Source organism: Hyperoodon ampullatus, assembly GCF_949752795.1.
Source record: "Hyperoodon ampullatus genome assembly, chromosome: 13".
NCBI lineage: Eukaryota > Metazoa > Chordata > Mammalia > Artiodactyla > Ziphiidae > Hyperoodon > Hyperoodon ampullatus.
Genome location: NC_136926.1, coordinates 79,560,673 through 79,576,545, shown reverse-complemented (window position 1 = coordinate 79,576,545; position 15,873 = coordinate 79,560,673). Strand labels below are relative to the sequence as shown.

The 15,873-nt window shown below is 32.2% G+C and overlaps 1 protein-coding gene across 1 annotated transcript in view; it reads left to right on the top strand.

Annotated features, from left to right (window-relative positions):
- Positions 1-15,613, top strand: part of CDH19 (cadherin 19) — a gene marked incomplete at its 3' end in the record, with an annotated part of 59,590 nt that extends 43,977 nt beyond the window's left edge. Inside the window, exons 10-12 of the mRNA XM_079718276.1 lie at positions 10,020-10,134; positions 12,172-12,423; positions 15,123-15,613. Coding sequence (XP_079574402.1) covers positions 10,020-10,134; positions 12,172-12,423; positions 15,123-15,613 — 858 coding nt within the window. The remainder of the gene's footprint in view (positions 1-10,019; positions 10,135-12,171; positions 12,424-15,122) is intronic.
- Between the last annotated feature and the right edge of the window lie 260 nt (positions 15,614-15,873).

Here is a 15,873-nt window from a genome sequence, read left to right as displayed (position 1 = left end):
CAATTAATATATTTTAGAGAAAGATAGGTATGATAATTTTCAGAGGTCCTCTTTAATTAGAACATTTATAAATATTTAGAGGTAAATAATTTTTTCTCAAATTGCAAAAGATAATCCCACTTATATTTCAGCACTAGTTGGGATAGTTCTGCCATTAATGTGTGTACATATATACGTATACAGCTATGGCAAATAACGTGTGCTTTTTGACCAAAATACTTCATCTAAATGTCTAATAGAGACTTGAATTCTAGGACTAGTACAAGACTCTCTATTCTTAAATGTAATAGAATTAATATGAAAAATATTATGAGGTGATGATACCCAAAAGATAAGAAATTAATTTTACATGTCACACACTCTCAGAAACTTAAAAGACAAAGGATGAAGAAGCAAATTCTATTTAAAAAATAAAATGATTGAAAACAGTGTCAAATTTAGTAAATGTTTTCCATTACAAGTAAATATATTCACAAATCCTATACATTTTTGGTATATCAATAAATTTTAATTAAAAATAAAGGCAAAAGATAGAGGGAAAATAATTATTTGCAAAAACTGAAAAAAAAAGTGCTTCTGTTATGAACATATAAGAGGGCATGCTGATTGATAAGAAATCATCTTATTAAAAGCTGGTTCCTTGATACTGATGTAGTAACTGTCTTTTGGAAATACTGTGAATAAATTTGTCAATAAATAAATATCCAGGTACTTTGTATCCATTACAGATGACATGTTAATGATTCGTCAATGTGAATATTTTCCCTAGAATATAGTGGTCCTATTGAAGTTTATCCAAATCATTTTCTATAATATGTATTACTATAAATTAATCTATTTTTCATTTTTAAAAAAACCACATTTTACTGTATAGTCTTTTATAATAGAATCTACTACTAATATTCATAGGAAGTGAACATTTTTAATAAATTGATTTATAGAAAACATGTTTGTAAATTACTTATGACTATAGAAATACTGAGTATATAAAAATGAGTATAAAACATAATTTAAGCATATAGATAATTTTACTTAATTTAGGAAAAACAAAGAAAATAAAAGATGTTTTGGAATACCAATTACCTAATAAATCACCTTAAAACCAGTAAAAGAAAAGCAGTCTTTCTAATTAGCTCCTAGATTATTAGAACAACCAGACTAATGAGTCTTGAAGTAGCACAATTTGAAACAATTAGATTCCAGAACAATCAGTGTCATCCTATAAAAGCAACATTTTCCCTTACCTTTATTTTGACATCAAGATGATCAAATTTTTAAAACTTGGGTTCAAAAACAATTAGGGAAAAATGCTTTGAATTGTGAAATTTGTTTTTTAAAGCTTATAATGTGACTATGTGTATAAGAATTCATGAGATTTTCCATGAGCTTTGCTGGTTCGTTTTTTACAGTGCAGATCTATGAATAAGTATGAAGGGCAAAAGTATTGCATTTTAAAATTGTTAAAAATTTTCCAAACAAATTTCAACAAATATATCTATATCTTAAAACCATGTTCTATTATATATACAATATTTTCTTGATTATTTCAAATCGGGATTTGATTGTTTTACAAACATTGGTAATTTGTTAATGATGAATTTATTTTGAGATACTGAAGATTGCTTAACTGTGCTAGAACGTCAGAAAACTAAACAACAAGCCATTTTCTTTCCAGCTAATTATCATTCTTGGCATCAAAGTGACCACAGAGTCAACAAACAAAAAAAAGTATTTATTAACTCAGGCTTCACTAGTTTTTTTTTTTTTCTTTTGAGTGGCATTGTCTACTACATTTTTTTTTTTTCTGGTGCACGGGCCTCTCACTGCTGCGGCCTCTCCTATTGTGGAGCACAGGCTCCGGACGCGCAGGCTCAGCGGCCATGGCCCACGGTCCCAGCCGCTCCGTGGCATGTGGGATCCTCCCGGACCGGGACACGAACCCTCCTCTCCCACACCGGCAGGCAGACTCCCAACCACTGCACCACCGGGGAAGTCCTCTACTACACTTTTAATTTAGTCTTAAGCAATGAATGTACACAGCTTTCCAATGATAACTGTGTGTATTTGTGTAAGTTTGATGGATTTGCTTCTCTTAGCATTTGAGAAAAAACGAAAAGGATAGCAAAATAATTTTTCTTCCCTTTATTCTCTACCTGATATCCTTTGTTTTTTATTTGTTCTATCTTGTTTTGTTTCATGTTTTTGAGAGACAAAGTGGTCCTTTAGAGAGGATTGCAATGAACGTTTGTTTTCTAGTGTTAATTTGGGGCATGGTATGGACTGATTGGTATTTTTTATTGTCTAAAAATCAGTTATGTAATTCAAATATGTTTCTGCTCCTGTGGGAATGAAACATCAAAAACGACAGTTAAGCAGCAATAATAGAAAGATTGCCTGGCGTAATAGCAAGAGAACTTGACTAAACTCATCCACACTAACCGAATTCAGTGATAATCTAACCATGCTGAATACCGGTCTCCTCATATGAAAAAGAATGATACAACTTTTGCTCTACAAAAGGGTTTAGTAAAGATATACTTTAAAAATACTATTAAATGATAAAATTAGTAGAATTCAGCTTTATTCAAAGTAATTTTGTAAGTACTAACAGCAGCAAACATTTAAGAGTAGTGTCATACATTACAAGTTCTTAACATGGGGCCCATACCCTTCTAAAGAGACTCTGATGAGCTATGAGTCATCTGTGTACACTGGATAGGGCACAGAAACAACACTGTCACTGTGTATGCAGATGAGGGTGGAAGCAGGTTAATGTCTCTCATTCAATGCTTAAAGGAAACCATTACTTATAAAATAAAAATTGAAAACCAATACAAACATAATATTGATGTTTTTTTTATTGGAGCTTTTTGGTCAGATTCTTGATTTATTTTGATTGGTTTGAAACATTAAGCTTTTTTTAAATCTCTGGAGCAATAATTCAATAAATTGCATTTATCATTTTTCTTTCTTTAAGTTAATATTTGTTTATTTGTTTACCAAATTATTTTATTTCAAAACTATTGTTTGAAAGACAATGAAATGATACCTTTGAGAATGCAAATCAAGAAAAAGAAAAAGGGCTTCGCTGGTGGTACAGTGGTTGGGAGTCCGCCTGCTGATGCAGGGGACGCGGGTTCATGCCCCGGTCCGGGAGGATCCCACGTGCCACAGAATGGCTGGACCCGTGGGCCGTGGCCACTAAGCCTGCGTGTCCGGAGCCTGTGCTCCGCAGCAGGAGAGGCCCGCGTACAGCAAAAAAAACGAATTTTGCTGTTGCAAATGGGTATTCATAGGGCGGAAATGGAAAACTTCACCTTAACCTCACACCTTATACAAAGATTATTTCAGAATGTATCATATATTTAAATGTCAACCTAAAGCAACAAAACTTTTAGAGGCAGAGGAGAAAAAAATTCTCTTCTGTGGCTAGGCAAAGAGTTCTTAAATATGTCACCAAAAGCCCAATCCATAAGAGAAAACATATTCAGTATTTTTAAGAGAATAACAAAACGATATTTTAAAAGCTATTAATATTTTCCTTAGAGATAGTGGTATAATATACACATAATGTAAAAATATGTGTAAACTTTTCATTTGATGCTAAGAAGTCCTTTGGCAAAAACTTAAATTTTGGATTACAAATAAAATGAGTCAAAATGCACACATAATATAAATAGTAAGAATGAAATAATGTACTCAAATCAATAGTCAAAATCTCACTTAATACTGAAACACACATGGTAGCATAATATAAAACAGTAATGAGAAAGGAATTCCTGCTTTCCACACTATCAATGCATTCCACACTATCAATGCATAGTGTTCTGAAGCTTAGGTCCACACAATAATATATAAAATACATACAAAACAGAGTTATTGAAAAGAAGAAAATTTATTTGAGAAGATAAGATTATCTAGTAAAATACTGACAAATAAATATGACAGAATTTTAAATTTTCTTAAAGCCAGATTTAAAAGTATTTTAAAAAGAGGAGAGGTTGCTATCCAACAGGCATAAGGTTTCCGTTAAGCTGGGTGAATAAGCTCTAGAAATCTGCGTGCGACATTGTCTCTATAGTTACCGATACTTAAAAATGTGTTAAGAGGGTCGATCTCATGTTAAGTGCTCTTATCACAATTAAAGTTTTTAGTATGTCAAAGAGAAACTGCTGAAATTAACTTTAATGTTTTTTGACACAATATATACAGAATATTGTGATTTTCACATGTAATGAATTAAAAATCAAAAGGGAAATACTTTATATGTTTTCTCATACTATGAAAATCACTCCCATCCCATTTCCCACAGGCTCAAACAGCTGGACAAAATGACAAGTTAAAACGTCTCCTATATCTATCTGCTTTGGGTAGATAATAACATTCATTATAGAAAATCAAAATACCAGAATAGCTGCACTGTATTCTGGAAGAAATCAGACATTTCCTTAACGACATATGTGGGTAAACAGAAGATTTTCTTCTGTTCTTAGTGTGTAAATGGCCAGAATGGGGAGGAGGGGAAGGAGAACATTTATCATTGGTTTGCAAAATGTGAATATAATAAATGAGCTGACATTAGGGCAATTTGTCTTTTCTGTTTTGTGTAAATAGTTATTTTTCAAATTAATGATTCCCATTATCTTGACTTGTACCAAATCTCTTTTCCAGAAGTATAGTGTAATAGCAGTGATTTTTAGATTCTTTCATACCAATACACTGTCTAATGTAAAGACATTTACATTGTCTCCATATAAAAGTATTCTTTTGACTACATTTCTGTGATCCCACAGTGTGATCCCTGGTTTCTCTTCATCTTCCTTTCTCTCTTGTGTCCAATACTTTTCATTTTTTTCAGACTCACTCTTCCTGCTATCCTCCACAAATATGTCTTAAATACAGTTCATATTCAAGTGACTTCTAGATCTTTATGCCAGTTCTTTCTCTTGTATTTTAAGCTATATGTCCGACTAATTAGAGAAAATACTTACTCAGGTCTCCTATGGTCACACCAGATTTGTTCCCAAGCCCGCCTTTTTTTTACAGTGTCCCCAGCAAAATTACTACAATTCACCAAGTCGTGCAAGAAAGACAAATGGATATTATCGTTAATTCTTTCTAGGCTTTTATTCTTCATATCTAATCAATCATTAAGTTCAGTTGATTCCATCTCCTAAATTTTTCTGTAATCTGTCAATCATACTCTATCCCCACTCTTACTAAGCTCACAAGGGCCTAACAACACTTGCGCAGTGAACCTTAGTTCTGCCGAGGGACGTTCCTGTAAAATCAAATGTTGAATTATCCGATCTCACAGCCGACATGCAGAGATATACTATGGTTGTTCATTAGTTATCGTTAGGTAAGCCTGTAGGCACGTAAACCGCTTCTATGACAGTCAGTTTTAAGTTTTGCGGCAATGGTCAGAAGAATATGTTGTGTGCCTTCTTAGGAATGATAAAAAGACCTTACTTTGGTGACATCGACATACCCTTAGAGAAAATTGGGGACCTGGGAATCTGTATCTCCATCTGGAAGCATGTTGTACCATCTTCAGTTTATGCAAACTCTTCAGTAATTTATTTGTACTTTCTCATTTAAAATAACTTACATCCTATCACTGATTGTTGCTGTCTTTTTGTATAGCACATCCAGGAGTTTTGTTTACCAACCGGTTGCTCCCAAACTTGCTAACTAGATTTTCTATTTTCATACCCACACTAAGGATGTCCATAGAATGAGCCTTTTAAAATGCAAAACTTCCCCCAATAATTTGGGATTCTAAATAAAAATAATTTTGTCTTTCCCAATTTAAAACTTGTGAGTGGCCATTGGTGTGAAGTCCAAACTCTGTAAAATGCCCTCCTTAAATAAATGTTTGTGTGGCCACTGATCAACTCTGAAGTAAAATCTAATTTCAGTTTAGATGCCAGGTCCTCTGACCCCAAAAGTTTAAGTATTAGGTACTTTAGGTGTTTTATTATATGCTTTTATTCTGTACTTTAGGTATTAGGTCCTTACTCAACACTCTACGTTTGCAGTCCTGCTTCTACCTCTATTCCACTAGAATGTAAACAGTGGTGAGAGAGTCACTCTTGACCCCAGCCACCATGGGACACCCAGACCTGAGATGACGTGGCATGTTCCAAGTGTCAATGAAATATTTGTAAATGGATACATTTGGGATATTAATTAGATATTTTCATAATTTAATTTTAAATTTATATATGATTTTATGTGAACTTATAAAGAATCATTAAAAATTAATTTGTCAAAGGAAAATAAAAAATAAATATATTGAGATAAAATAATGTATAATTTTTAACAGAATATGGGTAGATTTCTACAAGTTAATGGTAAAACATTGCAATATCTATGGCTTTTAAATACATCCAATAAAGTTTTGTGAAAACTTATTTTTTTTAAAACAGAGTAGCTCTGCCTCTGTCTAGGACCAAAATATGAGAATATCATGAGCATCTCAACATTTTTCCCCTAAAAACATTCTAAACAAAAAAAGAAAACAGACTACAGACTCAATTTTCTTGTGGCTCTATTATTTTATTAATTAGCACTTTGACCTTTTGAACAGGTGTTCAACAACCTTTTTGAATTCTATAGATTTATTTTGTCAAACAGATCTGATTTGGAATCTGATTTGGAAGTACGATAAGAAGTGACAGTCTTGTTCATATTTGTTGACAACAATTTCTTGACAGGAGAAAGAATTTGCATTTATAGCTTGATATAAGGAACAAATACCTAGAATAACTAGATAAGCAAGCAATTTTGATAAGATTTTTAAAAATCCTTCCACTTATTCATTTACTGCAACTCCTACTTTTTGGTTAATATAGCTTGCATTGAGAGAAATTATTTATTAAGCACATTTCAAGGAATTAATAATTTACATCAATTGATACTCAGTACCTGTGTATTGATTTATAGTTTATAATTCAATTTATAGTTCATAATAATTCAAAAATGTGTTCCTCAACTAACCTTGGAAGTAGGTTTCACTGATATCTGCCATTAGAGGTAATGAAACAGACTCAATTGAGTTGTTTGCTCCAAATCACAGTATATAACACTTGCTTATTGACTAGCTTTCAAAAAATTGCATGTTTAACAAAGGCCATACCTTATAGTTTGTGGAGAAATGAGTATTGGACTGATTTAAAATCAGGCTATTTAATCTGGGAATGACATTTTAGTAAGCTGGTCCATGGGTGCCTCTTTAAAAAAAAAAAGCCATAATGAAAGGTAATTAATAGAAGGAAAATGATTATATGTCTTCCTTGATTATCTTTAAATATCTTACAATTTTATTTGTCAATTATATCTAAATAAAGTTGAAAAAAGGCTCTGGGGGGCACATATACTACTCATATTTCACACCAGCTGTTGCATCATCTTACATTCAAATTCTGTCCCAGCAATTTTACCTACCTAAGATATACAACTGACTTGAAGTTTAATATAAGAAAATATAAAGTTGGGACAATGATAAGGTTTATTCCACAAGATTGTTGCAAAGATCAGCTATGGTAATATATAGAACAAACCCCGGCCAATAGGTAAGTTCTCAGTGAAAGGTGGGTATTGTTAAGTTCTCTATGCTTACAAAATATATTCCCATTGTAGACTTCAAAGTAGTATAGACAGGAAATCACATGTATTGTGTCAGAAAGAAACTGGACAAAATTCTGCCCAGAGAACAAAGAGAAATGAAAAGGCTACAGTTTCAGAATTTGTCATAACACAGCAGTTCTTTGTATGAGCTTTGCATTTTGATTTCTTTGCTTCTCTCATAAATGTATAAGACCAGAGATAGGCTCCAGGTAAGTAGATATAAATATATAGTTTAGAAATCTAACCAATGCAACAAATAGGTATTTTTCTTAGAATTTTATTTGAAAATTAAAATGAAAAACTTTCCATTGTTATATTAAAATGAAGAATCAATATCCTCACTCAAGACTTGAAGGTATATTAATGTTGACCCCTTTTTAGAGATTTGCGTTTTCAAGAAAAATATACATGTTCAAGGTTGGTTCAATAGAATTAATGATACCCACTATGTGACTGATTCTGTTATGTCAGTAGGTTCCTATTTTTGTAAAGTGGTGTAAAACCCAGTTTACAAAGCAATTTATAAGTGGAGGTATGTTCATTGAAAAGGACCAGAGAAACCTGTACATATTCCATTTACCTATACATATGTATAGGGTAGTTTGGTTTTAAAAGTATTAAAAAATATATACAAAGTCAAAATCTCTCTAGTGTTCTTGAGCCTTCATACAGGAAAGGAAAACATTTTCAACATTTAGTCAGAGGCATGTGTCTAAAACAGAAAGTCAGGTAGTAAGATAAATTATTCCTTGTCTAAAAATCAAGGCTGCATATGCCAACAAGATAAAGGTGATTTTTTTTTTACAATTTGCTATCCATCATAATTGAGCAAATATATATATAACGAGGTTACTCACAGTATTCAAGACACCATCCTATGCAAATCCCAACAAGACAATGTTTTCTCAAAGAAAACACATAAAAATATGTACTGCTTATGTGACAAGCACTTTGACAAGCTAAGACATTGAATCCTAAAAATGAATGCTAAAAGTTAAGTATTAATATCTCCATTTTAAAAAAATGCTATTGGAGCAGAGTTGATTTACAATGTTGTGTTAGTTTCAGGTGTACAGCAAAATGAATTGTCTAGTGGTCCAGTGGTTAAGAATCCATGCTTCCAGTGCAGGGGTCACAGGTTCGATCCCTGGTTAAGGATCTAAGATCCCACATGTGAGCCATGCGATGTGGCCAAAAAAATTAAAAAATTAAAAAAAAAAGTATCTCCAGTTTTTAAGCTTAGAAAATTAAGTGGTAAAGACAGAATTCAGAATATCAGACTTCCAAAATCTTATAATAACCCAAAATAAAATCATTATCCTCATACGATGAACATTTATTATTGTAGGCATTGATTGAATAAAAATGTTTTCTTTTATTAGATTATTTAATTAACACTACATGATTATGATTTAATTAGGGACGTGTTATGAGGGAAAAGATAAATCAATGTAGAGAAATAATGTACAAATTGCATTAGTTTCACAAGGTTCTTTATGCATGTGAGGAGATACCCTTTGAGGTGTAACATTATAAATTATGGGTCTGTCATCTTGTAACTAAGGATATTTTTGTTTGACACATTGTTAAAAGCACTTTCATTCTAGAAAATTCAAAACAATAACTTCTATAGTCAATTTACTTTAATTTACAGAATTAATCACAATCTCATTATTTGATCTTGACAGCACATCTCTTTTTTGACAATAATTAACTACTTGACTGACACTTTCATGTCTTGAAAGCCAAGAACTAATTGTGATTCGTTCCTAGTTACATTATTTCATTTTTTTATGATCTGAGATAGAGAGAGGGATTTATTTGACGTGGAACACTTTTCCTATAATCTTTGTGGGTCAAGGAAATCATGTACATTGCCCCTAAGCTTTAAATGCATTACTTCCTCAAATCAATATAAAAGCTCATTACTTTAGCAAATACTCTAGTAAGACAATAAGCTTACCACAGTTATGCTGTCAATATAAACAGGAAATATATAACTTCAGCAAATCATAATGATTTTTATTCCGATAAGAAAGGGAGAAGGAAAAAAGGAAGGAAGGGAGAAATCCAGGCAGGAAGGATGAGAGGATGTTTTCTAACAAACTTAGCTTATGGAAATTTTCTCCTCTGTTAACAAGAGTTTATTTATTATGTAATATTAAAATGTTCTTTTGAAAGGAGCAAGTAAACATATTTTTAACCTGAAAAAATATTTTCATATTCTCCACCAGTTTGAGATATCCTCTGCAATATCCATAAAGATTTTGGTAAAGCAATTTTAATAAAAGCTAATAATAATTTAAAATAATAAGAAGAATATAATAATGATAATGATCATTTTTCTGAATAATAATATAAAAAAGCTTATCCCTATATTTTTCTAGGTGATTCAGACCATCAGTGCAGTGGATAGAGATGAATCCATAGAAGATCACCACTTTTACTTTAATGTATCTGTGGTAGAAAATAACTCAAGTTTTACAATCATAGATAATCAAGGTAATGCCATTCACTCATAATAGCTTTCTATCCATTCTTCTTCGAGAATCTTGTTTAATTTTAAGGAAATTTGTAGCATTACTTTTTATACTATACCTGAAATATGATAATGTTGAGAAATAAAGCAAGGAGTGACAATGGAAATTGGGAACAAAACTCAAAGTAGCGTCCTGGAAATATCAGCCCCATTTCCCACTGGATTTCTTTAAATTAGAAGCACTTATTCAAGTCATCATTGGCTATAGGCCCCTGTAAAGTCTGAATGACCTTGCAAATATAATTGCAGTTCTGACACCATGGTTCCTTTCATGTCTTCACATAACTCAAACTTCACCCCATGTCTGGGGAAGAAAATGATATATAATCATGTTAGTTTGATTGATTGAAAGACATTTGGAGTCATTAATTAGGAGCTATAAGTATTTGGAATTGGCTTAAGACTATTCTTTTTCCTTCAAAACGAAGTGATTATATCAGCCTGAGAACAAAATGTTCTAAAGGATTTTGTACAGAGGGAGAGAATTCCTTTTCCTTCCATATAGAAAGGGAATAACTTTTTACAGAGCCACTCTGTTCTTTTTTCCTTCACTTCAGTAAAATATTTTTTTGTCGTTACATGGATTTCTATTCTAATTTTGCTTCATATCTCAAAGATATGAAACACTGTAGGATTCATTACTCAAGCATCTATAACCAAACCCCTGCAGCTGTCCTTCCTTACAACTGAGTTTAAGCTCCATATAAGGGGAGAACTGTTATGGGAGAATAAATGCAGACACGTTCTTTCCCTTTTGCCTTTGTCAAATTCCCCAGTGAAGAAACTCAAATAGATTTAGGATTTTAAAAAATGCAAATATCAATATAAGAAATAAGCTGTAGGTTAGATTTGTTTTTGTAAATATAAAATAAGTTAGTGGGACAAAATAAATATATTGAAACATAAAGAGAATAATTGATTTGGTTTAATGTTTGCAGTTACAAGGAATTTAATGAAATACATACCAAAAATATATAAACTCTCTCACCTCTTCAATCTGCCTAGTGAATAAAATCACAAGAGTTTTATAGACTTCAAGAGCATGATGGAGAATTAGTTTTTAAAAGGTCATTTGGGAAAAGTCATAAGTAGGCATACATTTAAAAGACTTCCATTTATTTGCATTTGCCTATTTCAAAGTCTTCCATTTATATGTTTCCATTTATTTGTTTGTGTCTTCTAAACTTTGTTTGATTGCCACAGAAAATATTTCAGGGAATGCCAATACCAAAAGTCAAAGTCAAGTCGGGGGGAAGCACTAGTACTGAGACACCATAAACTGCACTGGAAAAGACTATTTAGAATATTTTGGGATTGAGGGAAGAGCAATTTCAAATGTTTTGAAGTATATATTGTTTATTTTTGTTAATTTTTTGAATGTTCTGTTTAGGTGAATTAATCAGTACTACCAAGGTTTAACGATTCTCTGAAATTTAAGTAGAAAATGAGTTAATAATGTCAAAGTGAAATGAAACATTCTAATAGAATCTTTTACACCAAGTAAAATTAATTATTTTGTCTTATTAGTAAATACATTATTTGAGATCACTTACTGTGATAGGGAGATGACTTGAAAATCTTGTGTATTTATAGTATTTGTAAAAATAATGAGTTTCTACTAGAAAAAGCACTGTCATGAGTATTTAACCCAAATGAAACTGATACTGTCATTATAAATTTAATGCTAGTACCCCCTATTTACTATTGATATCTAACTAAAATGCCATTTTCTTTTCTGTGTTCCACATGTACATTTCATATATTTATCAAAAAACATTTTGGAACTGATTCGTATGCTTTATCTAATTTTTAAATTGGGATTTAGGCAATGTCAAAATCAATAATGACTTTTTGAGTTGGTCTCTTGTCTTTTTTATCAGAAATTTGCTCTTCCCTATTTGAACTTATTTGATCTCTACACTGCTGTCTCTAGTACGTTTAACTGGTATGAATTTCTTTTGTATTATTGAAAAAATCATGCACATGGATTTTTGTTTTAGATAACACAGCTGTAATTTTGACTAATAGAACTGGTTTCAGCCTTCAAGAAGAGCCTGTCTTCTACGTATCCATCCTAATTGCTGACAATGGAATCCCATCACTTACAAGCACAAACACCCTTACCATACACGTCTGTGCCTGTGATGACACTGGTAGCACGCAGACCTGCAGTAATAAGGATCTTATGCTTTCCATGGGATTCAGGACAGAAGTCATAATTGCTATTATGATATGCATTATGATAATATGTGGTAAGTTGTGTGAACTGAGCATATCTTCATTTATTGACAGTAACATGATAAATATAGAAAAGAGTTAATTCCATTATAATGGTATGTGTGGGCTTGTGTGTGTGTGTCTGCATTTAATTGCCCTTCTTAATGTGTTACAATTCTAAAATCAAGTGGAGTGAATGAAAAATAGAGTGAATATGCACTTCAGGTTGAAAATAGATGATCCTTGAATTCTATGAGTATATGAGTACACCTGTGCACATCCTTTTAAGAGTGTTTTGGACACACATTGCAACATATGTAGCAATATAAAATTAGTAATAATAATGGTGAGATTCCATTGAGTGCTTATTATACTCCAGGAGACTGTCCTACGTGCTTTACAGAAATTATGCAGTTTGATCCTCAGGATAAACTTAAGAAGTGGCAAATATTATCACCTTCATTGTGTAGATGAAGAAAGTGAAATTCCAAGAGTTATATGGTTTACAAAGGGTCATGCAGCTAGTAAATGAAGTGCTAAGATTCCATAACCATAACACACCTCTATCCAACCTAATACTGCAGCTCACTGGAGCCTAGGAGCATTGAGGAAGTAAATGTTAAGATGAAAAAATGGAAAAGAGAGGGTCTTACTTAAAGTGCTAAACACAAAAGAAATAGTAAAATAGCTCCACCTGTTTTTGTTTGCTATTGTTGTTGCTGTTGTTTTCACAAGGAGATAAGTTATACTCATTTTACGAAAGAGGCAAATGAGGCCCCAAATGTTTTAGCCAGGCTTTCAAAACTACATGCATCTACCATAACTTTTTCCCTTTCTTTAACATACCAGTATATATAATCTAAACCCTTCTCTTGCTTTCCCTCATAACTTCATATCAAAGCCAACACAACTTTACTGAGTGTTGACAGCAATGGTATCAGCCATGGGTTCTGGAATCCCAAACTCACTGCTCAAAGGGACATACAAAATGTTTCAGGATTTGCTTTGCCTTCACTCTTCTCGTCTTTCTCAAAGCTTTCCTCTTTTACCATTCAAAGTTACCCTTTATTTCTACCTAGCTTCAGTTTTTCAAAATTATTTTTAATTATCTTTGATCATAAAACTGAATTTAGAGCTTCATAGCTAGATATCAGAAGCAAGTAGTAAAAACAGTATAATGTTTGCAGGATGCAAGTACTAAATTACTCACTGGTACAGAACTAAACCTAGTCTCGAAACCCTGCAAGTAAAAACCAAGGGCAGCCTCACAGTCAAGGGCACAAGTAATATTGAGAAGGCGGGAAATCAGAGTAAAGCAGTAGTCAGCAGGTTCCTGTGAAAGTTTCATGAACACGCTCTTCAATTTTCATAGATTGAAAAATTATTTATTAGATCCCTTTCTATTTTAACCATATACCTCTGCTGTATTAAAGTACAGTGCCTGGATTCAAACACGATGGCCTTATTTCAAGAACACTATTTCAATTTCTTTAAATGTAAGATTTATATAAAATATTGCCTAATATATTTCTTTGTGATAATATTAATAACATTACTTCCTGTTTGTTTCAATTCTTATAGATGAAATACTGAACAACTACATAGATCCAAGATTGTGTAAGGATTGGCTATCCATGAAACACACACAAACACACACATATACACACGCACTTTTCTTTAAAATTTAAAAATTTTAAAAAGCATTCTGAAGTTGTTCTATTTCTACACAATGCTAAAATTATCTTATATAATTGATCGATGTGGACATATCAGTGTTATGATTCAAAAACCTGATAGGTTTGGAACTTCTGAAATTAATATGGTATAACAAAGCATGGATTCTGAACCAACTTTCTAGTTTTGAATGCCAGCTTTTTGTTTCCTAGCTGTGTGACTCTGAGTATGTGATTTAATCTCTCTGCACTTCAGTTTCCTTATCTTTAATAGAGAATTATAATAAAATATGGGTATCATAACAAATCAATGAATAAATGTAAAGCTTTCAGAAAAATGACTGGTACATATTTTGTAGTCAATAAATACTAACTTAGAAAATAATTATGCCACCGAATTTGTCTCAATGGCGAAAATCAAATCAGTTCTATGTGCTTAACTTCCACTAACATGGATCATTGGTTACTGAGATTGGCAGATGCACATAGATTGCAAAACTTTCCTTCATTCTGCTTTGTTCTATTTTCAATATATAAGAAAAATATAAAATTTTTAATCTTAAATTGATCATCATAAACAATCACTATATTTTTATGATGTTTTTCTACTTTAAACCATCAGCCAGAAAGATTGTTATACTTCCTTGTCATTCTGCAAGTCCCTTCCATAAATTTTCAATAGCAAATATATCTTTTTGTCTTATAATCAGAAAATCAAAGCTTATGTCTTGAGCTTGTAACAGAAGCAAGAATTATATAGTTTATTATAAATAACAATATTTAACAATATCGTATATAATATATTATGACATATAATATTTATGAAATAGTACATTATATATTTATGTATAATATATAATATAAAATATTGTAACATACAATAATTAATAATGTGTTTAGTATAAATATATGATAACATACTAATATATGATATTTATTATATATTATATATTTATAATATAATAGTCATATAATGGGTAATATGAAGCATATGTATTTATAATATATAATATTGTATTATATTTGTGTTAATTAATGTTTTTGTATGCTCTCTTTGACAGGGTTTATTTTTTTGAACCTAGGTCTGAAACAACGAAGGAAACAGACTCTATTTCCTGAGAAAGGTGAAGATTTCAGAGAGAATATATTCAGATATGATGACGAAGGTGGCGGAGAGGAGGATACAGAGGCATTTGACATAGTGGAGCTGCAGGGTGGCACAGTCATGCGGGAACGCAAGACTCGGAGAACCACCAGGGTAGAGATTCGGAGCCTGTACAGGCAGTCTTTGCAGGTTGGCCCAGATAGTGCCGTATTCAAGAAATTCATTCTAGAAAAGCTCGAAGAGGCTAACACTGATCCCTGTGCCCCTCCTTTTGACTCCCTCCAGACCTATGCTTTTGAGGGGACAGGGTCCTTAGCTGGATCCCTGAGCTCTTTAGAGTCAGCAGTCTTTGACCAGGATGAAAACTATGATTACCTTAATGAATTGGGACCTCGCTTTAAAAGATTAGCATGCATGTTTGGTTCTGCTATGCAGTCAAATAATTAGGGCTTTTTTTAAAATAATTTTTTTAAATGCTAATGTGTATTTGGGCAAACTGGTAGTCTCTTGGTAAAGAGTTGTATACTCCGGTTCTCTGGAAAAAGGAAAAGACCAATTTATAATGTTTTCCGATATTCTTGGGGGTAAGTATCCCATTGTTATTTCAAGCTACCCATACATTGTCACTGACTGCAGGTATGGGAGGTGAAGCTAACAGTCAGCTCTCGGGTGCCAATGCAGGCCAGCTCTAGTGTGCCCCTGAAATA